Source organism: Natrix helvetica (genome assembly GCF_964273705.1).
Source record: "Natrix helvetica genome assembly, chromosome: 2".
In the NCBI taxonomy this organism is placed as follows: domain Eukaryota; kingdom Metazoa; phylum Chordata; class Lepidosauria; order Squamata; family Natricidae; genus Natrix; species Natrix helvetica.
This window is the reverse complement of record NC_138552.1, coordinates 121,693,425-121,717,240: the sequence shown is the minus strand read 5'-3', so window position 1 is coordinate 121,717,240 and position 23,816 is coordinate 121,693,425. Positions and strand designations below refer to the sequence as shown.

At 43.9% G+C, this 23,816-nt stretch overlaps 1 protein-coding gene across 4 annotated transcripts in view; it reads left to right on the top strand.

Moving 5' to 3' along the window:
• PCNT (pericentrin) overlaps positions 1 to 23,816 on the top strand; it is a 140,674-nt gene that overhangs the window by 21,732 nt on the left and 95,126 nt on the right. For 3 of the 4 annotated variants that reach the window (XM_081943488.1, XM_081943490.1, XM_081943491.1), the window contains exons 14-19: positions 5,706 to 5,927; positions 6,748 to 6,896; positions 11,993 to 12,219; positions 14,485 to 14,675; positions 16,679 to 16,841; positions 17,484 to 17,702. In XM_081943488.1, the coding sequence (XP_081799614.1) occupies positions 5,706 to 5,927; positions 6,748 to 6,896; positions 11,993 to 12,219; positions 14,485 to 14,675; positions 16,679 to 16,841; positions 17,484 to 17,702 (1,171 nt within the window). The remainder of the gene's footprint in view (positions 1 to 5,705; positions 5,928 to 6,747; positions 6,897 to 11,992; positions 12,220 to 14,484; positions 14,676 to 16,678; positions 16,842 to 17,483; positions 17,703 to 23,816) is intronic. The other variant, XM_081943489.1, reaches the window with a different exon arrangement.

Below are 23,816 nucleotides of genomic sequence, written 5' to 3'. Positions count from 1 at the left end.
CTTCTGGGAGATCTTTCTCTTTGTCCTCTTCAATATTTTGACTTCTTAAAGAGTAATGTACCTATTCCATTTTAAAAAATGTTACTATCTCTTCCATATCTTTTATCTGTTTGCTGATTTATCTCCTCTATTCTTTTCTTCTAATTTCTCCTCTATTTTCTGGATTTTTTGTTCATTTTTTATTGTCATTTGCTGAGGGTTTCCTAGTCTCACATCTGTATCATGCATCCGTTTCTTTCTTTTTTTTTAAACAACGTTTTATTGGTTTTTTAAAAATTTTACAAGGAAAAAGGTAATGGGTAAATACAAATTTTGACGGTTGCAATGTTTTATTTATTTATTTATTTATTTCGATTTATCAGTCACCCCCTCTCCACAAAGGGACTCGGGGCGACGTACAATGAAATCAAAATACAAGTGTAGCATGGAGGAGGTAACACCAATATTTAACAGTCAAGTTCAAATAAATAACAATAAATTAAAAGAATTAAAACAGTTAAAAACCCCAGAATTTACGTATAAAATATTAAAATATTAAAATTGCCAGGGAGGTTAGAAAGTTCTAGTTAAGCCAGGCCGGCTAGTTGGAAAAGGGGGGTCTTGAGTTTCGTGCGGAAGGAGCGGAGATCGGTCGTTGTCCTGATATCTGGGGGGAGGTCATTCCAAAGGGCTGGGCCCATCACAGAGAAGGCCCTATTCCTGGGCGCCGCCCTCTGACACTGTGAGAGCGAATTGGTCGCAGGGATGTATGGGGCAGAATGCGATCCCGCAGATAGCTAGGTCCTGTGCCACGGAGCGCTTTGAAGATGGTAACTAACACCTTGAAGCGCACCCGGTAGACCACAGGAAGCCAGTGCAGCTCGCGCAGGAGAGGTGTTATATGGGAGAACCTCGTTCTCCCCATGATTGCCCGCGCGGCTGCATTCTGGACCAGTTACAGTCTCCGGGTGCATCTCAAGGGGAGCCCCATGTAGAGAGCGTTACAGTAGTCCAGGCGAGACGTCACCAGCGCGTGAGTGACTGTGCGGAGGGCAATGTGTGGTAGGTGTCCCCTCCCTCCATACTCAAAGTATACATTTGCAAAAAATTTCATTACTAAATAGTTACATATAGTCAGCATATAGGTTCAATTAATATATTCGGTCAACTTATGTCAAGCAAGTTTTCTTATTCATTTTTGTGATCTGGTTTTTCTCGGTGTCGCCCCATCTCCCCCCGCTGGCAGAGCTCCGGCCCCTCCCGTGTCCTGTGTGTCTGGTGTAAGATCATCTGATTTTTCTAAGAGTGCTTTGTTTTTATCCATAAAGGCCTGTGCCTCTATGGGTGTATTAATTCTAACTCTTGTGTCCTCCCAGAATACTAACATACCTTCAGGCATCTGCCATCTGAACCACACCCCCTTCTGGTATAGTTTCTTCGCTAACTGCGAGTAACTTTTTCTTTTTTCCCTCACTTTCTTGGGGATCTGTTTCAGAATGGTTATTTGCCTGTCCTGGTATTTCAATTCTTGCCCCCTTTGTGCACTCAGAATCTCATCTCTTGTACTTTTTCTGAGAAATTTAATGTGTACCTCCCTGGGTACATTATGTGTTCTAGCATATGCTGAGTTCACTCTATAAACCAGGTCTATTTCCCACCCCATCTGTTGTTTCTCTCTGTGAATGTATTCCGCCAAAATACTTGTCATAATGTCCCTTATGTCTTCATCATCTGCTTCCACCACATTTTGAAATCTAAGATAAAAGGACATTCTCTCAAATTCTATTTTCATCTGTTGGGTGACAAGTTCTTTTTCCCCTTCTGCATCCCCTCCATCCCCTCCCTCATCTCAGCCGTCCCACCCTCCAAAAGATCCAGTCTCTGTGAGTTTTTATTGATTTGAACCTGGTTCTCTTTGATTTCTACTTTCATCTCTTTTAATTGTTTTTTTATTTCCTCTTGCCCTTGTAGAATTTGTTGAAACATTTGTTGAAACTCAGTCTCTGTAGATTTAGGTTGCATCAAAGCTGTTATCGTTGATTGTGTACTAGGACTGGAGGTTGCAGATGTCGGGGCAGAGGCAGCAAAGCCAGGTTTTCCAGGAGGTGGTTTTTTAGGAGCCATTGTTTGTAAAGTGAGAAGATCAGTCAGTACAGAGATTGGTCAGTCAGAAAGGTGAAACAGCCAGGAGAGTCCAGGAGACAGAAGGTCCAAGCAGAAGAGGATTTTTCTAATCACCCTGGCAGTAAAGTTTTTCACTCCAGGGAGTTCAAAAGGCAGCAATCAACAAGAGATTTGTCTGAGTAGCACTGAGACAAAGACCGGAAGCCTGAAGTTTTAAAGGTGGAGTCAGGTTTCAAAGCTCATAAAGACAATGGAAGTGTGCCATCTTGCCCTGCCAGCTTCGGATTTGGAGGCATAACAAAGTTTTCAAAGTTCCCCAAAAGCCTTCCAGATCATCCTTTGTAGTTTTAAATTCAAAAATTTGCCATTACTAGGAGCGTGGCATCCTTAGTTGGCTCTCCCCCCTCCTCCTTCCCTTGGGGCTGAGAGCAAAATTGTTTCCAGCCGCCTGTCCGAGGGGGGGGGGAATCCCCCTCCCTCTAGTCGCGCTTCTCCAGCCAAGCCGAAAGTAAAGTTCAAACTGCTGGCGATTTTCCTAAATTAGTGAAGGGGATGAGAGGGAGTTGTCACCTCACCGCACCGCCACTGCGTCCTTCAGATCGTGTTTTTCTTCTGTCAGCCTCGCAGCGAAGACGCCGGAGCGTCCCCCATCATGCTCCCCGGTGCCTAGAGCGAGGCGGGGGGCCCCCACCGGCCGCCGCCGATTCCGGGGATCCCCCGCAGTGCCGCTCCTCTGGCAGGAGCCTCTACGCGGCGTCCTGTGCCCCCCAAGGAGTGGGGAGCCCACCGGGAAAGCGCGGGGCGAGCAAAGCTTGCCGTCGCCGTCAGCCGCCGGAACCGGAAGTCCCCGTTTCTTCATCTCCCTATGGTTCCCTGTCATAGCTTCCTGAATATATTGAAGCTTCAATAGTATTTCTTTTTGAAATTATTTGTTTTCCCTCGTTGTAACATTTTGCTTTAATTTAATGGGCTAAAGGTTACTCAATACGCCACCAAAATCCCAATATCCCAATTGTTCAGAACATCAAAAAGCCAATATTAGAAGAATTTGCTCAATCCTGGAACTGTTCCTTAGAATCCACATTTTTTATAGTCCTTGAAATCTGCCAATGTACTCCCTCTGAGTATCCAAATTTGTAAAAAATAACTTTTCTTCTTTCGCCTCTAAGATGTTCTATCAAACAATTTATAATTCAGAATGGCCCACCAAATTTTCCCATGCCTCATTAATCCACAAAGTCAAATGTTAGATTTTTAGGGCAATTCCTATTGTTTATAGTCCACGCTACTTTGAAAATCTTCAAAAAGCTCACCAGTTACTCCCAAACAGCCAGAAAGCAAATAGATGTAGAACAAAAAGCAAAAAGACAACCTTCTAGGTGTTGTTTGCCTTTCACTTTGTTTCCTTTCTTCTTATCAAATCTGACTTCCTGTTAAGGTCTTTTTCAACCATGTAGTAGTATAGTATTTTTTTTTAAACTAGTAGGTGACATCTCAGCTCCATATCCCAGCATTAAAACCAAGGGGATTGTCAAATGATTAAAAAAGGTCCATTTTTCTTTATACAATTCCTCCCAGTAGTCAAACATATTGTCAGCAAATTAAAATCACTTTTCACAGTAGTGCAAGTTCCAGTCTGGCCTTCCTATATTTTAAAACTTTATAGTCTTCCATTTAAAATTCATTTATCTTTTGGGTCTGTAATCTATTTCCATGTGCTAACTCGCTGCTTTCTCAGCGCTTTGGAGAGTCAGTCTTTCAAAAATTATTTTACTTGAGGTTCAGTTTCTAATATAGAAGTTGAAAATCAACTCACTCAGTTCCGGTCCTCTGTTCATGAACTGCTCTAGCTCATTAGTATTCTTTCGTTACCCCAGCTTCGGTGTGGCCATAATGGCCGTCTCTCTTCTTCGTTGGTCGGGAAGGTGCCTTGGATCAAGCAGGAGAGCAACCAATCTCCTGCGTTCAGCAAGGGGTCCCTCCTTTCTTTGTCATCCCTCCAGGTTGACTTTAGTCTCTTAGGGCCTCCTAGCGAAGAAGGGTCAGTCGGTATTCATGGAGCCCCGCTACCCACAACCGTCTCGCCATGATGCTAAACCAGAAGTCAAAATGACACATTAAGGATATTGCCTAAGGACCAGTGGTGGGATTCCAAAACTTTTACTACTGGTTCTGTGAGAGTGTGCAGCTCTCAAAGAACACCCTCGGTGTCAGCCCTGGTGAGCTCAGCTGTTTTTTAGCTCAATTGAGGTGCGGCAATCCGCTCTGCCACGCAAATAAGCTGAGCAGAAAAACAAGGGAATATAGGACAGGGAATGGCGGGGAGTGGGGGCAGTAAGAAGTGGTATTTGCAAGTTTTCCGAACTACTCAAAATGTCTGCTACTGGTACGCCAGAACCGGTCTGAACCGGCTGAATACCACCTCTGCTAAGGACCATCTACCTCATCTGATAGCGACTCAAAAGTCAAGTTTTGTCTGCTGCTGCTGCCCCTATTCTTTGGAATGCTATCTCCAAAAGGCATAACAACTCATACAATACCTCAGAAGAGAGGCTTTTAACTGAGAATTTTAATTGTTAATTTTAATTATGAATGCTGTTGGCTTACCTGATTATTTTAATTGCAATTTTAACATTTCCATATTTTATTTTTTGATAAGCAGTACACCCAAATCAATATGTAGCAGTTGCTATAATTAAAACAGGAATCAGTTTCACAACTGTTTCACCACCACCACCACCATTCTCATATGCTAAGTATAATAGCATTGTTGTCATTAAGTTCAATTTCCTTCTCATATCAGATTGCCATTACTAAACCGAAGGTTACCCCTCCTAGTTAGTTTTAAAGTCTATGTTCTGAATGTTCAATTATTTAGGGTATCTAGAAATTTGGGTCTCTGTTGCACATGAAAGAATAAAATAATGTAAGCCGTAATGGCAGGTCTCCTGACCATCTTAAACATGTTCTATCTTAATTTTTATGATTCTGATTATAATAGAGATTGACTTTGCTGTACATGAATCTTGAGTCATGATGGTGCAGTGATTAGAATGTAGTATTGCAGGCTAACTGCCTACAGCTGGGAGTTCGATCCTGACTGGCTCAAGCTTGATTCAGCCAGCCATCCTCTCAAGGTCGGTAAAATGAGGACCCAGATTGTTGGGAACAATATGCTGACATTTGTAAACCACTCAGAGGGTGCTATAAAGCACTATGGAGGTGTATATGAGTGCTGTTCCTATTGCTATTGCTATGAAGCAACTAGTTGAAAATTGGGGCCAAATTTGGGTTGTCTGGAATTGTGCAACTTAGATCTGGAAGCTTAGTGGTAGTTTACCACTAAAATGTAGTGCACTTAGATCTATGGTAACATGCAGACTATTAGAAGTCATAGTGATATAGACTATAAATCATTGCATTGTTTCAAGTTAGAACTAAACAGGAAGAATACTTCGTAATAAGCTCTAAATTATATTTTAATCTGTAAGTTTAGGGGAAGAAAACAATTATTTTAGCTTTTTCTGGTAGCAACTTTTTGCTTCTTTTTTCCCCAAAGAGGAACAATTTATAATTTGTGAATTATCTTTGATTCTACGTAGGAAGAATTGACTGTTGCACTAGAAACGCAGAGGCATTTGTTTGAAGATGAGCAGCATGAAGCCCTGGATGCTTTGCAGAAAACAATCCTCCAAATGGAAGAAGAACATAAAAGAACAATACAGGCCTTTCAAGATCTTCATTTGGTAGAAATTGAAAAAGAAAAAGAAAAATTTCAACAGCTTCAGAAAGAATTGGAGAAAATAAAGTCAGACAAGCAACAGGTAAATGCTTTTTTGAAAAAGTAAAATTGTATTTCCATTTGGACCTCATTTTGTATTTTGCTATAACTTGCAATTACCTATTTAAGAAACAAAATAGAAGTGGTCAGTTTTGCTGCTCTTACCAACTTTTCAAAAAAAAAAAGTATAGGTAGAACTTGACTTACAACCAAGGTTTATGACTTTTTTTTGTAGGAAACCAGTATTTATTCCTGGTTTCCAGCAAAACCTACCCATTGTGAACAATGGATTTGATTAATAACTGCAGTGTTCATTTAACAACTGCAGTGATTCACTTGAAATAACCACAAAAAAGGTCTTAAGATTGGAGGTAGTGATGTAGTGACCTGCTTAACAACCAGCATGACTTACTATTGTAATTCCAATTATAAATTAAGTTCTACCTGTACTTTATTTTTCAAGAACATTTGGTAAGTTAGTGCTTTAAACCTCTTTCAAGTTCCAGAAGAACATTCTTGTGCATAGTCTGTTTTGCTGTTATACAGTCTTAAAAACATCGCCAGAAATTATGGCTCTTATCTATTCCAGTAATATTTTTACATTGAACATGCTTGCTATTGTTCTTGGTAACTGATTTTAAAACATATGTGAACTTTGACCACAAAAAAAGTCATTTAGTCAAGCCTAAAGCTTCAATTTAGATATAGTTCAAAATTTTCCCAATATATCCCAAATTTCCATAACATTATTCATTCAATTTTATGTGGCATGGTTCATCAAAGTGCAGTGAAAATACAGGATAGCTGCATGCTTGTCTTAGCAAAAATTGATATTTATCCTTACTGTTCATTTTTTTCCACAGTTTGAGAAAGAAATCAATTTTTTAAGGAAAGAAATGGAAAAGGCCAATACTGAATTTAAAAAATTATACCCACAAGAAAGAGAGAATCAGAAAGAAAATATTCTTATAGCCACGTTGAGATCTGATATTGACAGTTACAGGAATGAAAGGTTTGAACACTTGAAACATTCTGGTGTACATTTTGGATTTTATATAAAGTAAACAAACTATAAACATGTATGCATATTTTGTATGGAGATGATGTAGTCTTGTTTGCCAAGAATCCAAATAATTTGCAGTTGATGTTAGCTTGTTAGATTGTATGGGTCTGAGAATTAATATATCAAATAATCAAGTTATTTATACTGACAAAAAATGGATTGAATAATTTCAAGTTGTAAAGGAAAGGAAAAAAGAACAAGTAAATTATATTTTGCTAAAATGTGTACTAAACCTTGGGAAATTTATATTGCATACAAACTTACCATAAGTTGAAGTGAGTTACTTAAAATATATCTGGTGAAAGTAGACAAGGTGAAGAATGAATGATAGAATGAATTAATAATCAGTATAGTAGTAATGAAGTAATTTGTTCATATAGAAAAAATGAATGAAGATCAAATTGCAGAACAATGAATAGCATGTGTAAAGGAAGAATGAGGGAGATGTCAAGAAAATCAAGAAACTTGTACCTGGATAGCATTAATGACATTCAAGGACAGGAAATTTAAAGGGGAAAAAAAAGAACTGATTTATGGATGTGCTGGAAGAGAGGATTGTTCAAGAACAGAAAGATATAGAGAGAGTTATGAATGGTGTTGGCGTCAACTAGATCTAGTAAAAAGTGTTTTTGTTGTTATATCCATTTAATTTCTTGTGCTTATTAATTCTTACCTTTTTTCGGCACTTTGCCTAATACTGCTTACCCTGAAGGGGAATTGTGTAATGAGCAGATATGTATGATAGAGAATATTAAATATAACATATTTATCAACAATAAGACCAACTTTTAAACATTTAATATTAAACATTAGTAATGTAACACAATATAATGATAATTTCAAAATCATTTTAGAATTTTAAGATAATTTGTAGGAAAATTACAATATCTGTTAATATATAATATTTAATATAACTTTTTTTATGAAACCATGATATAATGCAGAACCTATTAGGAGAGATGTCCTGATTATGAATATTCTATTCCAGAATTATATGAAACTTAGAAATAAAAAAACTTATTTACATCTTTAACTATATGATATAGTTGACCAATATGCCATTTTTAAAGATGGGTTGGGAAAGAGGCACTTTATATTAGTGTTTCTTCTAATATAAATACATTGGTAGAAAACAGAGACTACAGTGGTGAAAGATGCAGAATCTGATTTAGCTCAAGGAAAATCATCATACCATTTTTCTGATCTCTCAGATCTTCAATATAGTGCTGTCTTGATGGTATGATGAACGGATAGCATTTAAAACTTTAGTGTCAAAAAATAAAAAGGCACATGGATAAATTGAGTGAATAGTCTAACAAATAAAATTGAGTTAGGTGGAAATTAATCTCATGCCTGTCAAGGAGCAAGGATAAAAATACAACTGTGTGATATAGTAGTAGAATGAATAATCCACAACTATGAATACCCAAGCATTTTAAAGATGATAGTGAAATTAGGATTTACTATCAGATCTTTGTCACTGCTAACTATGTAGCTTGCAGGTTCTTAATGATATCATATATCCAGCTGCTTTAAGTACAAATACCCTGAAAAAGATCCATGGTGAAAAGTCTTCCTGTATATCCAGTGATGAAATCCAAAAATTTTCCCTACTGGTTCTGTGGTCATGTGACTGGGTGGGCGTGGCCAACTTGTAAAATCTGGTGAAACTTGCTTAACAACACTCTTAGCAACCAAATTTTTTGGCTCAATTGTGGTCATATGTTTTCTTTCTTTCTTTCTTTCTTCTTTCTTTCTTTCTTTCTTTCTTTCTTTCTTTGTCACTCCCACTTCCTCTTTCTTTCTCTTTTTCTCTCTTTCTCTTTCTTTGTCTCTCTTTTCTCTCTCTCCTTTTTTCTTTCTTTTTTCTTTCTTTTTCTCTTTCTCTCTTTCTCTTTCCTTTTTTTCTCTTTTCTTTCTCTCTTTTTTCTCTCCCTTCCTTTTCTTTCTCTTTCTTTTTCTTTCTCTTCCTTTCTCTCACCTTCTCTCTCTCTCCGATTTCTTTCCCTCTCTTTTCCTTCTCTCCCTCCAGCTCTTTCGTTTCTCTCTTTCTCCCCTTCTCTCTCTCTCTGATTTGTTTCCCTCTCTTTTCCCTCTCTCTCTTTCTCATCCTCCAGCTCTTTCATTTCTCTCTCTCTCTGATTTGTTTTCCTCTCTTCTCATTCTCTCCCTCCAGCTCTTTCATTTCTCCCCCTCTCTCTTCACTTCTCTCTCTTTCTCTGATTTGTTTCCCTCTCTTTTCCCTCTCTCTTATTCTTTCTCTCCATTATTTTCTCATTTCTCTTTCTCTCTTTTTCTACCCCTTTCTTGCTTTTATCCATTTTGCGGGCAGGTGTGCGTGCCAGCAAAATACTCTCCTGGGGATAACGGCGGTGTGGACAGCAACTCGTCCTCCTGCTGCCTCCACTGCACAGTGAGGCAAGTAGCTGGCTGCGCCGCGCAGGAGAACCCTGCTGTGCAGGAGACTCCTCAGCACCGTGGTCCCCTTCATGTTGGCTCAGGAAGGAAGGGAATGTGTAGCAGCTGTTGACGGATGCAGAAGGGAGAGCCCTGTGGAAGCAGAGCCCTGCGCAGCGCAGGAGAGCTGGAGCTCTCCTCCCTGCATCCGGTGCTCCCTGTTCCCCATTCCCCTTTTCCTGAGCCAACATGAAGGAAACCGCGGCTGACACTCAGCTGCCTGCGAAGGAGGCGGAGCAGCCGATCCTGGGCAATGCGGAGAAAATGATAGGGGCACTTCAGCCATGTGGCTCTGCGGAGAGGCTCATGTCTTCTCGGGGTGGAGAGCAGATTGCACAAATGGGTCAGCAGGGAGCCGCAGGAGAGGGGTCAAAGAACTGCATGTGGCTCTCAGGCTGCAGGTTGCCGACACCTGTTCTAGATCCTCCGCCAGTGTATTCAGCATGCCCATCATCCCAACGGACCCTGTGCATTGGTAAGGCTGATGGCGGCTGGCCATTGATGGAGACGCAGCTGCTTCTCTGGGGTCAGAGGAGCGGCAGTGGCAGCGGTGCTCCGAGAGGGCAGGCGGTGCGCATGAGCAGCATCTCCGGGACATCTGTCTTGTGCCTGCCCTCCTGGAGCACTGCTGCCGCCCCTCTCAGCCCCAGAGCAGCAGCTGCATCTCCACTAAGGGCCGGCCAGCCGCTCACTGGCTGGGCCAGGCTGGACACCATTCTCAGTAGACAAGCGGGCGTGAGGGACCACCGGGAAGGCCGCATAGGAGGGCAGGCAAGCATGTCAGGACTCCGGAGAAGGGAGTACTAGCTATCTTCCCCACAGCCGTCCGTCCCCAGCATGCTTGCCTGCCTTCCATGCGGTCCTCCGCTTGCCTGCCTTCGCAAGCTGGCCACAGGGACACCAAGAAGTCTGCATGGAAGGCAGGCAAGCAAGGCAGGGCCACGGGGAAGGAAGTAGGGGAGGCAGGCTGGAACGGTGGAAAGTAGAGAGTGGGCGGGGCAAGTGAGCAGCGACTGGGGGACCGGTTCGGGGACATGGCCAGCCAGTGGTCACTATTGGTTTGGCGACCCAGGCCAAATGTCTGCTGCTGGTTCTCCCTGAACTGATCCGAACCGGTAGGATTTCACCCTTGTGTATCCTCAGTCTGCTTCCAAAAGTATTTAAGAATAAAGGATTAAGCTAATATAATTCTATTCTAATTTCTCATTGTTTGAGATCTTGTGGTTTCTGGAGACAATTAACCTAGGGACCACAGTGTCACTCCTACTTGAGAATTTTTTCCCTTGGTCCAATTTTAAAATCCTACTCAGTGCTTTTCCAATTGATAGCCTAAACACTAAGGAGCAATAACTAATCTCTATGGCAGTGATGGCGAACCTATGGCATGTGTGCCACAGATGGCACGCGGAGCCATTTGTCAGGGCACGCGAGGCGCTGCCCTGTCAGCTGGCCAGCGCTCATGCGCGCGCTGGCCCACTGAGTTCACCATTTTTAAAAGCCATTTTTCGCCCTCCCCAGGCTCCAAAGGCTTTATAGGAGCCTGGGGAGGGCGAAAAGAGCCTTCCCGCCCCCCCCGGGAGGCCCTCCGGAGGCTTCAGGGACTGTCCGGAGGCTTCCTTGAAGCCTTCTGTACGCTTAAAATGACCCTCCGAGCAAACTGGAAGTGACTTCCGGTTTGCTCGGAGGGTCGTTTTGAGCTCTCCGAAGGCGTCAGGGAAGCCTCTGAAGCCTTCGGAGCGCTTAAAACGACCCTTCGAGCAAACCGGAAGTTTGCTCGGAGGGTCGTTTTAAGCGCTCTGAAGGCGTCAGGGAAGCCTCTGGACGATCCCTGAAGCCTCCGGAGGGGGGGCGGGGGAGGCTCTTTTCACCCTCCCCAGGCTCCTATAAAGCCTCTGGAGCCTGGGGAGGGCGAAAAAACCATGTAAAAATGGGGGGTTGCGCCTTTTGTGTGCGCATGCGCACTGGGAGGGTCGCGCATTGCATTATGGGTGCGGCACGCACGCACACGACCCCCCCTGCGCTCCCCCCACTTGTGGCACGCGAGCCAAAAAAGGTTCGCCATCGCTGCTCTATGGGATAGTAAGCTGTTATAAATCAACTGGTTAGGTGCATAAGCCTACTTTGGAAATCTTTGGCACTACAAGGAAAGGTGCACATTTTTACCAAATGGAAAAAAGGAAACTATGCTAAAGGATTAAGTAGTAATACAGTTAAAATATACAGTATGCATAATGGAAGTTATTAATAGGAAAGCCTGGAGCAACTTTGCTTTTTTGCTCTTACTTATTAACTGTTGCTTGCGTTCTGTTCCTTGGTGCTATTCAGTAGGCTGCTGCATACCACCTTGAATTGTTTGATCTACTAATTCAGTTTCCTAAGAAATGACAAATATTCTTATTCACCCTTAGATCTTAGTGTCATTTGTAAAACTTAAATTTCTGTGTGTTTCTGTGTCAATTCAATGTAGAATGAGTCAACTGGATATTATGCATATCCAAAGTTTAACTTTTGTTTTGTGTTGGTAGGAAGAATGATTTTAGGGTTCCTGTATGGCTTCTAACAATTCAATGTATAATGTTTTGTTGTAGGGATAAACTACAAGAATCTTGTCAGATGGCTTTGAAATTACTTCTGACAATGGTGCAGTCCACAAAAGATATGGAAGATCTTATCTGCAAGAAAATTGGCCTTTGTCTTGATGAAAGCTTGGCATCTGGAGGGTCGCAAGCGATCATAGCTGAAGAAACAGTACTTGCATACCCATTGAAAACAATAGAGCAATGGAAATTAAAGAATAACAATAGAATTTGCCAAGGTAAATAATTTGAAGGGAAAATAAAGCATTTGACAGAATTCTGCAACCATGTTCTTGCTGTCTTCCATAGCTTTGCTATACAGGTAGTCTTTGTTTATCAACCATTTGTTCAGTGACTGATCGAAGTTATGATTGTGCTGAAAAAAACCCTTTCCTCAATTACAACCTTTGTAATATTCCTCACTGATGTGATTACCATTATATTCAATATGCATTGTCCTATTTCTTCCCAGTGCGCCCCCCCCCACCCTGCAGAGAGATTAGAAGGAAAGGGATAGCAAGAAAATAAGCTATTTGCTCTTCTACACATTGAAAGCAATGTTATTGGGCCCTGGGCACACTATACATAACAGTTTATAAGTACTCTCTTAAAATCTCTTGGTTCTAGTCTCTCCACTCTACAAGGTGGGGGTAAGCAAGAGCTTTGCCTAACCCTTTCCTGCTGTTGGCATTGCTCAGGATGTGTAGAAGAGCAAATAGCTTGCTCTCTTGAAATCTCTTCCTCTCCAATCTCTGCTCTGCAAGGGGTTCCATGAAGAAAAGCAAACCATTTCTATAGGCAGCCCCTTTTCCCAGCCCAGTCATGGCCAGGTGATTTCTCACTTAGCAACCACTTTGCTTAGTGGCAGAGCTGCCAGCCCAATTTTCCCAGTCCTGGGAGTACTAAATGTGTGTTTAATTGCTGTCAATGGAAGTGTTTAGGTTTAGACAGTTAATAATCTCTGGGTTTGTGATAAGGTCCACTAGGAACCTACTGTTGTACATTTCTGTTGCTTTTCTTCTTTTGATCATTACCACTGAAATCCCTTGAGCTGCCTTTCTAAATGACAAAAAGAAAGAAAGCACCCTCATTACTTTGCAGGTTCTCTGAGCACTAATAAGAGCTCAGATGTAGGATGCAAATGAAAAGTTAGCAAGTGAATCAAGTCAGAAAAAATATGACCTGAGAACAAAAAACAGTCCATGATATGAAGATTAGACATGAAGATTAAACATTTATGTTTTTTCTTTCCCAGGAATATATTATAGTCTTTACTAGACCCTGTTCAAATACAGCATTACTTTTTTTTTGGGGGGGGGGGTGTTATCAGGCAGGCAGCAGAACATGGAGTTACATAGTCCCATTTTTATTTCTTCTTTGCCATATATTTTTTCCAGATTTATTTGAATCAGGTTTGTAAGCTTTTACAATAGTGATTAAGAGGAGGGGGTATGTTAAATAGATTGTAGAAAGACAAGGCCTTAAACATCAGTTTGAATTTTAGTTTGAGCTATCTATCTAATTTTATGTTTTTTTCTAGGTTTGCATGCCATCCACAGTAAATAAATTAATCATTTAATTAATTAATCATTTAATTTTTTTCATGTCGAACCGGCAGTTATGCCGGCAGCAACCCACCCCCAATATACATGTTAGTCACTTAATGTCTCATTTGCAACTTAGTTGCTATTAATAAAGTCTGATGGGAAGGGATTTCCTCCATTGAACAGGGGAAAATCATATACCTAAGCTAGAAGAGATGCATCTAATCCTTCCCTCCTAGATCCATCTTTCAATGACTAGTCAAGTGTCTTACAGTAAGTCCAGCTATCATTCTGAACTATACTTGGTCAATACTTAGAATTTTCTTTTACCAAGGATTCAGTTTATCTCCACCTGATATTGTAAACTACAGAAAACAAGAATACTCTAAATGAAATTCTTCGCATGGCCATTAATTTATTTAAACCCTCTAAACCAGATTTTAAGGAATCATTGTGAAGGTCTTCATGATTGAGAATGAGAAGTATCTATAACTTATATGGGATCCTTCTGTGGGGGTATAACTGTCAAAAGATTTACATTTGGAATGTGCAGAAAGAAGCATTGTGGGGATAAAAAAGCTACCAAGCAATATAATAAATGTACAAAGAAGAATATACTAAAGTCAATAAAATCCAGCCAACACCAGTAAAAATTAAAAACATCTGCAGAAACAGTTTTAAATAGTAGATATAAAAATACTAAGAATAACAAGTAGCATAGAACAGTCAGAACAGAATCTCTTGAAAATTTTAAATGCAGGGAAATTACGGGTAAAGATACTCTTTTAAAAACTAATTCTATTATAGATGCTGAAATATTTTCTACACGGTGACAATTCTGTAATAATTTTAATTCAGTTAAATTGTAACAGTTTATAAAATTATATTAGCAAAATATAATAAAATGTTGTTTTTCCATGTTTTTTAAACTTACATTTTAAAAATCAATTTATTGAACAGGTGAAGTTTCTGATCAAACACTACAGGAACACAGCTTTGATTCTTTGGAATTGAGTGAGCATTTATGTGAAAGTATTTTTGAAAATCCAGAACTAATATTTGAAAATGAAGAGAGGATTAAAAAAATTGGTCGTTGTTTATATATTACTGTGGAGAAACTTCTTGATATACTTGCTGAATCAACCAAACAAGTAAAATACTTTTATTTAGTTAAACAGTAATTAAATATTATATATTAATAGTATGGGAAGCCAGGTAGTGCTTAAGACCTATTCTTTTATACCCATGGAGGGAAGGAACTGGAGATCTTGAACTGATATGCTTTTGTTATGTATAGTTCAGATGTTATTGCATCTCAAACAGTCTTCAGTATAACACTTTAAATAAAGATAGTCCTCGTCTTTATGGCCACAATTGAGCCTGGAATTACAGTGATAAATTGTTCTGGTTATTAATAGGCACCAGCATGACTCTCCTGCTTAAAGACCACAATCCCTGCTCTCTCTATTGGGGCTGTTAAGCAGACTACAGGTGCCTCAGGATAGGAGTGGGTTCCTGGGAGACCCAGTATAGGCATAGGCCCACACTGCAGCATCTCTCCCAGCTCATATGCGGCATGTGCAAAGCCTCCCCAGGCCTCCCTCCCCCACTCCTTAGGCACCCTTGCACAGCTTCCCATCGCACTGGGACCCACAGGCCTTGAGCCTTTTTCCTATTCCATCATGCCTTGTTCTGCTTACCTCTTCTGAAGATCATCTTTCTTGAAACAGCATCCAGCCAATGTGACACAGGGCCTTCCTACAGAGCTACCTAGAGCCATCCCAGAAGTGGATGGCATTTTGGAAGTGGGCACCATTCTCAGGATCTCAAAAGGGTGTGATTTTCCAAAGTGGAGTAAGACATAACTTTGCCAGGGCCTCTGGGATCTGGCAAAACAGAGGTGGCGTGGCGATAGATGAGTAGGGGCAGTTGCAGTGTCCTTATGATTGGCCAGAATGGCAGGTGGATTGCCAAGCATCCAAACTGTCATAATGTGACCGTGGATGCACTGCAGCATCCGTAAATTTGAATACAGATTGCATGTCCCTTTGTTCAGCATTGTTGTAATTTTGAACAGTCGCTGAATGAATGGTCTTAAGTGAAGCAAATAACTACATGCTCAGCAATAGAATTAAATAAAATAGTGAGAGATCAATGTAGCTATATAAAACATAGTAAAAATACCCAACATTACTAATACTTTTATAGACATTTTAAAGAGTACAATTATTGCATGGCACATCAATTGAGAATTCTGAGATACATGAAACCCAACTATCATTGGTGAACATCTATGAATCATTATTGAATAATGCTTTGCCATACCACTTATGCTCCTTAAGAAATTGAAATAGTCCATTTCAATTGTATTAAAACTCCAGTCCACTAAATATATTAATAGCTTTATCCTTGGTAGTTTAACATTTTCAAAACTACTGGCATTATAGATATAATGATAATTTAACAGATAAATTAAACATTTTGTATAATAAAAACATGGAAGTGTAAACATTCCTTTCAAATAACATTCTGTAATATAACATAGAATTTAATCTTGGTGATGGTTCATAAAACCCTAGAAACCCCTTTTCTGCTTCGAAAAGGAAGCAGGTGGATACTTATATTCTTATCTTACAATACTCGAAAGTCCAAACATGACACCATGCCTAAAGCATTATTTTAATGGTGACATACACACCTGATGCTCAGTCTCCCAAGGATCACAACCTGCAGTTTGAAACCCCTGGTATATATAAAATTTCCTACCTAGAAATTGTTTTTGTGCAAGAAAAGTATTTTTTTACCATGAGTATAGATGAAACTTCACTAAAATTTAATATCTTTTCTTTGAAGGTACCGTACTTACATTTAAAATAGTTACGGAATGCTGATGTGTTTATGTTACTGACAGAGCTAGGATTTCTTATCCTTTCTTTCATTGGATTCTTGGGAGGGGCAGGGAGAAATCAACTTTCTAGATATATTTCTAGATATATTTCCCACCAATAAGCACTAGGAATTGTGTTACTATTTAGTCATTTGCTACCAGATTTTGATAATGATATCAGGTGACAGCTGTAAAAGGGATTTGGGACTTCAGGTTGCCTCTCAGAGTGCATACTTTCATTGACTTTTAAATCTCTTTGTTTCGAAGCTGGAGGAAATGCACAATATCCATAGTAATATTAAAGAGGAATGCAAGTATAAGAATTGGGAAGCATGCCAAATGCTTAATGAACAGCATGAATTAATGGGCTGTTTTAATGAAGAGAGTAAAGCTCAGAATCAACTTGTGCTAGAGCTTCATAAAGCAAAAGGTAAGCAAGCTAAACTTCCCAGTAATGGATCATGGACCTGGTCACAATTACATGAAGAAAGAACGCATATCTAACTATAGAGGAGGAAAATTGTTGGAAAGTAGAGCCATAAAACATTGTACAAGTACTGGAATTTTGCTACTACAACAACATGTTTTTCCAGTTGGGGAACCCAGAGCAGGATGGAGCCCATTAAATGGCTTGTGTGATCTGCCAGGGGTGGAAGGTTGGGGTTGATTTTGTTATATTGTACTATATTAATTTATTTGATTCTTTTTGTTAGTTTTTATTGTTTTAAATGTGGTCTTTTATTCTGTAAGCCGCCTTGAGTCACCATTGGTGAATAGGCGGCAATATAAATTCAATAAATAAATAAATATTACAGGGGGACGACGACTCTGTCATGCTATGCTGATTATTCTGTCATCTGGTACTTTAACTGTATGGTGCTTTAATGTTGATATAATTAGAATAAATGGTAAACAATTACATATTGTAAAATTAGCATTTTAAATACAGACTCCCTGCATAGAGAATCCTACACATAGAGTAGAGAATGTTAGCTCTAGCTGTTATATTACTATTTTGTATAAATTCTTTTAGTGTTGTTCAACAACAATTCAAATGTTATTCTGTTTTGAGTTATAGGTCTCATTGAAGGTTATTTAACAGAAAGACATACTTTGGAAGAAGCTTTAAATCTTAAAGAAGAATCTGAGCATTGTCTTGTTGCAGAATTGGAAAAGCTTAAAGCACAGATTCAGAAGTTAACCCAGCATAATGCAAGATATGCGGAGGAACAAAAATTACTAATAAGTCAAAATAGAGCTTTGGCTGACAACGTGGGAGAAAGAGAAGTTGGTATGAAATGAAATATACATTACTATATTAAATACATGTAAATCTTGGCTGGAGAATAAGACTGCTGCCAGTGTTAATGTAATTTTCATTGTATTTAAAAGTATACCATATTTTTCAGAGTATAAGATGCACCAGAGTATAAGATGCAGCAAGGTTCTGAAGAGGAAAATTTAAAAAAAAGTTTTTGCACTCTGCAAACCTCCCAAAAATGACCTGTTTTTTTTTCCAAAAAAAAGGGCATGAATAGTCCTTAGGAGGTTTGTAGAGTGCTCCTGGGAGGGGGGGGGGGAAACGAGCAAAAAGGTCACGGATAGCCTTTTGGAAGCTTATAGAGTGCTGCTAGGGGGTGGGGAGGGCAGAAATGAGCGAAAAACGGCCTGTTTTTGCACCCCCAGCTCCCAGCAGCACTCTATAAGCTTCCTAAAGGCTATCTGTGCCCTTTTTGCTCGTTTTTGCCCCAGGAGCTCTCTGAAAGCTTTCTAAAAGCTATGCATGGCCATTTTGGTGAAGGGGCGGAGTTTCAGGAGGGAAAAAATGTTGTATTCAGTCTATAAGACACACCTAGATTTTCAGTTCTTTTTTGAGGGAAAAAGGTGCGTCTTATACACTGAAAAATACGTTACTTAAAACAAAAGTAGGCAGTAGTATTTATGTTGGTTAAGTTGCAGTACAAGCATTTCTAACAGCATTTCCAAAGTAATATTTTTATTAAGGACTTTAAAAAATGAGAGTTCATGTTTCTTGAAAGATTCTTTTGCATTGTGACCCATACTATATAGACATGATTATACATGGATCTGGGGAGATTGAGGACAACCTTTTCACAAAAACTGAAATTTGGGAAAGCTATGGTGAAGTTTTCTTCTGATTAACCCCCCCCCCCCCCTGTCTTTTGCCCCTTGTGTGCTAACTAGCAATGACGATAGGAAACAGAGTTAGGTGGCTATGACCTCCACTTTAACTTCCCAAAATCCTCTTTGTACAGCTATATTACAGAATATTTTACAAAGAAAAAAGTAACTGATAGATTTCTATTCCCTGTATTGCAGTCAATTCTGGACCTTGCCAAGACAGTTACATGCCAATCTGAGTCATAATTCTAGTGTATTGTAAACAAGATTTTTGAAGTGAGGCGTGGGAGGAGTCACATATGGGTATTAACACAGCCCTTTTGCCCTGGAGGCTGAGGTAAATCTTGAGGCCACACCTCCATACCTCCTCTGACCTCCCAGATTAACCTCAGCCTTTGGCCCAGAAGGAGTGTTTTTTCCTGACTCTCCCTCACTTCGAAGACTTAGGTTTTTTTGCTTGCAGGTTTTTTGGATTTTTCCTTTTTCTACTTTTACCTTTTTTTCCCTCGCTGCTGGATTTTACACCCCTCCTCTACCGTGCTCAGCGCGGCTAGCGCAGAGCCTTGCCGCCTGCTAGCGCGCGCTCCCCAAGCGGCCGGACGGTCACGAAAAGGGGAAGAAGCCCCCGTGCCACGCGGAGCGCGTGAATCGGCTCCCGGCGCCCAGAAGACCTTCGGAGGATCGGGGATCCGGCTGGGATCGCCCCAACGCTCCCCAGCTGCAGGAGATCAGGCCGCAGATCGGCGGCCGCCATCTTGAATCGCCATCTTGAGCACGTGAGTGAGCGCGTGACCGGCTTCCTCCTACGGACGCCGAGAGCGCTCAAGAAGCACCACCGAAGCCGGAAGAGGCTTCGAAGGGCCTAAACTCCACCGGTCCTTCGGGGAGGGCCGTGGATCGGTGCCTGCCGGCTATTCCGGCCGCGGATCGGCGGCAGAGAAGAGCCGGCTAACAGAGAGGAGGTTGGTGACCAGCAGAACCGTGAGTACGATGGCGGAGGCGGTGAGGAGCGGGGGGGCGAGGACCAGAGCCACAGGGGACGCGGATCCCGGCGAGGGGACCTCCAGGAAGGTTCCCCCAGTCACCAGAGGGAGGTCCCCTGCCAAGAAAGGCCACCCCAGGGCCCATAAGAACGGCTCCTCTGGGAAAGAGGCTCGGGAAACCAGGGCTTCTTCCAGGAGATTCAGGGCTACCATCAGCCCCTCACCTTCCAGATTTCGCTCCCCCTGCAGGCTCCCGGCCTTGGAGGAGGCCCAGGTGGCCCCCCTGGCCCTACAGAAGGTTCAGGAAGAGGGTGTAGCTTCATGTCGCCCCCCCTATCGCATGACCATCCTCCTGAGACCAGACCAGACCCCTTTGGGCGCAGGGTCTCCAGCCAGCCTAGCCACCGACTGGCACCCCAGGCCCCCGATCCAGGGGAGCCGCTGCTACCCCCAGAGCTGCACCCTTCCCTCCCAGAGCTTCCTGATAGCTTCCAGGAGATGCTAGCCAGGGCCATAGCCCAGGGGATTGCCTCGGGGATGAAGCACCAGTCAAAGGGTGCCAGAAGTAGATCTTCCCGGGACCAGCCCAGGGGTCATCTAGATCACCTCAGGTACTCCTCCAACAGAGAGTCCAGGTCATCCTCTCCCTCCACGGCCAGTGAGGCTTCGGATTTGGAGGAGGGGGAGTTGAAGGAGGTGGGGTTCTCTGAGGATGAACATGCCCAGGCCCCCAATGCTCCTAACATCACCGGGTTCTCCCCCCCTCCCTTTTTAGTTCCTTACTCCGTAAGGCCAGGGCCACAGCAGATCTGGACCCTCCCCCAGAGTCCACCCCTTCGACTGCCATCCCCAGCACTAGCGGGGGGATTAAGAAGGGGCCTTTCCACAGGCCCCAGGTGGAAAAGGAGGAGATCCCTACTCCAGAGATGTTCCTAGAGGTGCTTAAATCCCAATGGGTTAAGCCAGGATCCTTTCCCAACCCGGGGGGCAATGAGCGTAGATTCTATAATCTCAATTCTACCTTCGCCCAAGCTCTGCAGGTGCCTTCGGTGGACACGCCAGTGGCCAGCCTGGCTTCTGCCTCTGCGGTGGTGACTGGAGAGATTGCCAACTGCCTCAAGGCAGAGGACAAAAAGGCGGAAATGATGTTGCGTAAGTCTTTCCAGGCAATATCCTGGGCCATTAGGGCGGCTGCATCCGCCTCCTTTTTTAACAGGTCCACAGTGCTGTGGCTGGAACAACTGAGAGACAGGACCTCGGCCACAGAGGTGCGTTTACTGCAAGACATCTCCAAGGTGCTGGCAGCCACTCAGTTCTCGGCAGACGCCACGCTGGATGCAGTTAAGTATGCCTCTTGAGCTTTGTTCCAGGCGCCTGTTGTGGCTACGCCACTGGCAGGCGGAGTCTCGAGCTAAGTGGGACCTGGCAGGAGCCGACTACACCGGGGACAAGCTGTTCGGTGCGTCACTGGATCCAATCCTGGTGGAGGACAAGAACAAGCGGAAGTGTCTTCCCGTCCACGAACAGGAGGTCAAAACACCGACCGGCCCCGTACCCCAGGAGAGCATCTTACCGCTCTCCTGACACGGAACCCCAGAATCAGAGGTACCCGGTTTCCAGGTTGCACAGGCAGGAGGACAGACAGTTCTCTAGGGACAGATTCAGAGGTCAGCAGCAGGGCAAGCGGCCCTTTCGAGGAGGAGGCGGCCGTCCTTTCCGCAGGTCCAAGTGATCCTTGCGGGGATCACGCCATTGGCGGTCGTCTCTCCTTATTTGCGGATGCCTGGGATCGCATCACCTCAGACGAGTGGGTCCTCCAGACGGTCAGGCTCGGGCTCCAACTGGAGTTCCGCTCGCAACCCCCGAATAGATTCCGCACCTTCGCCTCCTCCAGAGATCCGGTCAAACGGGCCCTGATGGCCAAGGCCATTAAGCACCTGTTAGACATCAGGGCTATAGAGAGAGTACCAGAGGGGGAGAAGGGCTCTGGATTCTATTCGAACCTGTTCCTGGTCCCCAAGAGCTCTGGGGGGTGGAGGGCTATCTTGGACCTTAAACTGCTCAACTCCAGAGTGGTCTACCATAGGATCAAGATGGCCTCGCTGAAGTCCATCCTAGAGGGCATCAGGCAGGGCGACTTGCTGGCTTCCATCGACCTCACGGAAGCTTATTTACATATCAGAATCGCCCCTGAACATCGTAGATTCCCCAGATCCTCCCACGAGGGCAACCACTTCCAGTATAGAGCCCTCCCCTTTGGGCTGGCCTCGGCTCCCAGGACCTTTACCAAGGTGCTGGCTGCGGCCGCGGGTCACCTTCATTCCTTGCCAGTCCGTCTCCATTGTTACCTGGATGACATCCTAGTCCTAGCCAGGTCGCCATTCTCGGCAAGGCAGGACCTGGGTCTCACCATCGACACGCTAAGGTGCCTGGGGTTCTCGATCAATCTCGAGAAGAGTCACCTAACCCCTACTACCAGACTTCAACACCTAGGGTCCATCATAGATTCAGTGTCTGGGGAGGTCTTCCTCTCCCGGGAGTGTAGGGACAGCATCATCCAGCTGGTTCAGGAGATTCGCAAGTTACGCTCTGTTCCTGTAGTTCTTCTTTCCAGGCTCCTTGGGAAATTCATTTCTTGCATAGGGATCGTGCCTTGGGCTCGTCTCCACGCCAGGGAGCTCCAGTGGTTCCTGCTCCCACACCAGAGAGCCGGGACAAGCGATGCCAGCTTCAAGGTCCGGGTGTCACCCCAAGTTCTCCTATCGTTCCGTTGGTGGTTGACCCCAGCCCTAGACAAGGGGTCACTCTTCAGAGAACCAGTAAGGAAGGTACACACGACGGACGCTGGACCCCAACCGACCTACGCAACAACATCAACTAGTTGGAGCTGAGGGCCATCCATCTGGCCCTACGACACTTCAGGGCTTCGGTGACCGACCAACATGTCCTGGTCCTGACGGACAACGTGGCAGCCAAGGCCCACGTGAACAGACAGGGGGGCACCCACTCCAAGGCTCTACGCGACGAGGCTCTCCGATTGGGGAACTGGGCAGAGAGGAACCTCCGATCCATCAGAGCAGAACACATCTCGGGGATAGAGAATCAGCAGGCGGACTGGCTCAGCAGGGAGACAGAGCTCCACCACGACATCTTCCTGCAGATCTGCGAGAGGTTCGGACGCCCGACGGTGGATCTCTTCGCAACTCCAGCGAACGCCCAGCTACCGACCTTCGTGTCGAGGTTCCCGTCCAGAGGCGCCATGGACACGGATGTTCTTCGTTGCAGATGGCCGCCCGGCCTCCTCTACACTTTCCCTCCCCTTCCCCTCATTCCCGGGGTTCTGAGGAAGTTAGTGACAGAGAGAGCAGAGATGGTTCTAGTGACCCCCTTCTGGCCACGCCGCCCCTGGTAAGCAGATCTGGTGGAGCTGTCCTCAGCCCCCCACTGGAAGCTCCCACTGGGGGAGGGGTCCCTTCACCAGGGGTCCCTGGAACATCCAGACCCGGAGTGGCTCCAGCTGACCGCCTGGCGATTGAGCGGGAACAGCTGAGAGGGGCACACTTCTCCACGGAGGTCATTAAGACCGTCGAGGCATCCAGGAGGCAGTCCACCACTCGCATTTACAATGCCTCCTGGGCCGCCTTCGCGGACTGGTGCCAAGCAAGGGGTCTTGTCCCGACTTCGGCCTCTGTGCCCCAGGTGTTGGACTTCCTACAGGAAGGCCTAGAGAAAGGTTTGGCTCCCAGCACCCTCAGGCAGCAGGTTTCTGCCCTTTCCATGGTCCTGGGGGGGGTGGACTCCCCGCCTTTGTCCCAACATCCGGTCCTTAGGCGTTTCCTTAAGGGAGCGGCGAATCTGAAGCCCCCTGTAGTCCATCGCTTCCCTACTTGGGACCTTCCCACGGTCCTCCAGGCTTTAACGGAGGCACCCTTTGAACCCTTGAGGGAGGTCTCCCTCCAATTCCTGACCCTTAAGGTCGTCTTCCTGGTTGCCATCACTTCAGCCAGGAGAGTTTCCGAGCTCAACGCTCTATCCAGCAGGGCGGACCTCTGTTCCTTCCTGGAGAACCGGGTCGTCCTCAGACTGGACCCCACGTTCATGCCCAAGATCAACTCCCCATTCCACAGAGGTCGAGAGATAGTCCTGCCGGATTTCTGTCCCCAGCCGTCCAGGGATAGAGAAAGATCCTGGCACCGGCTGGACGTCAGACGAGCCCTGCGAATCTACCTGAAGCGCACGGCGCCCTTCAGGCATTCAGAGGCCCTCTTCGTCTCCTTTCA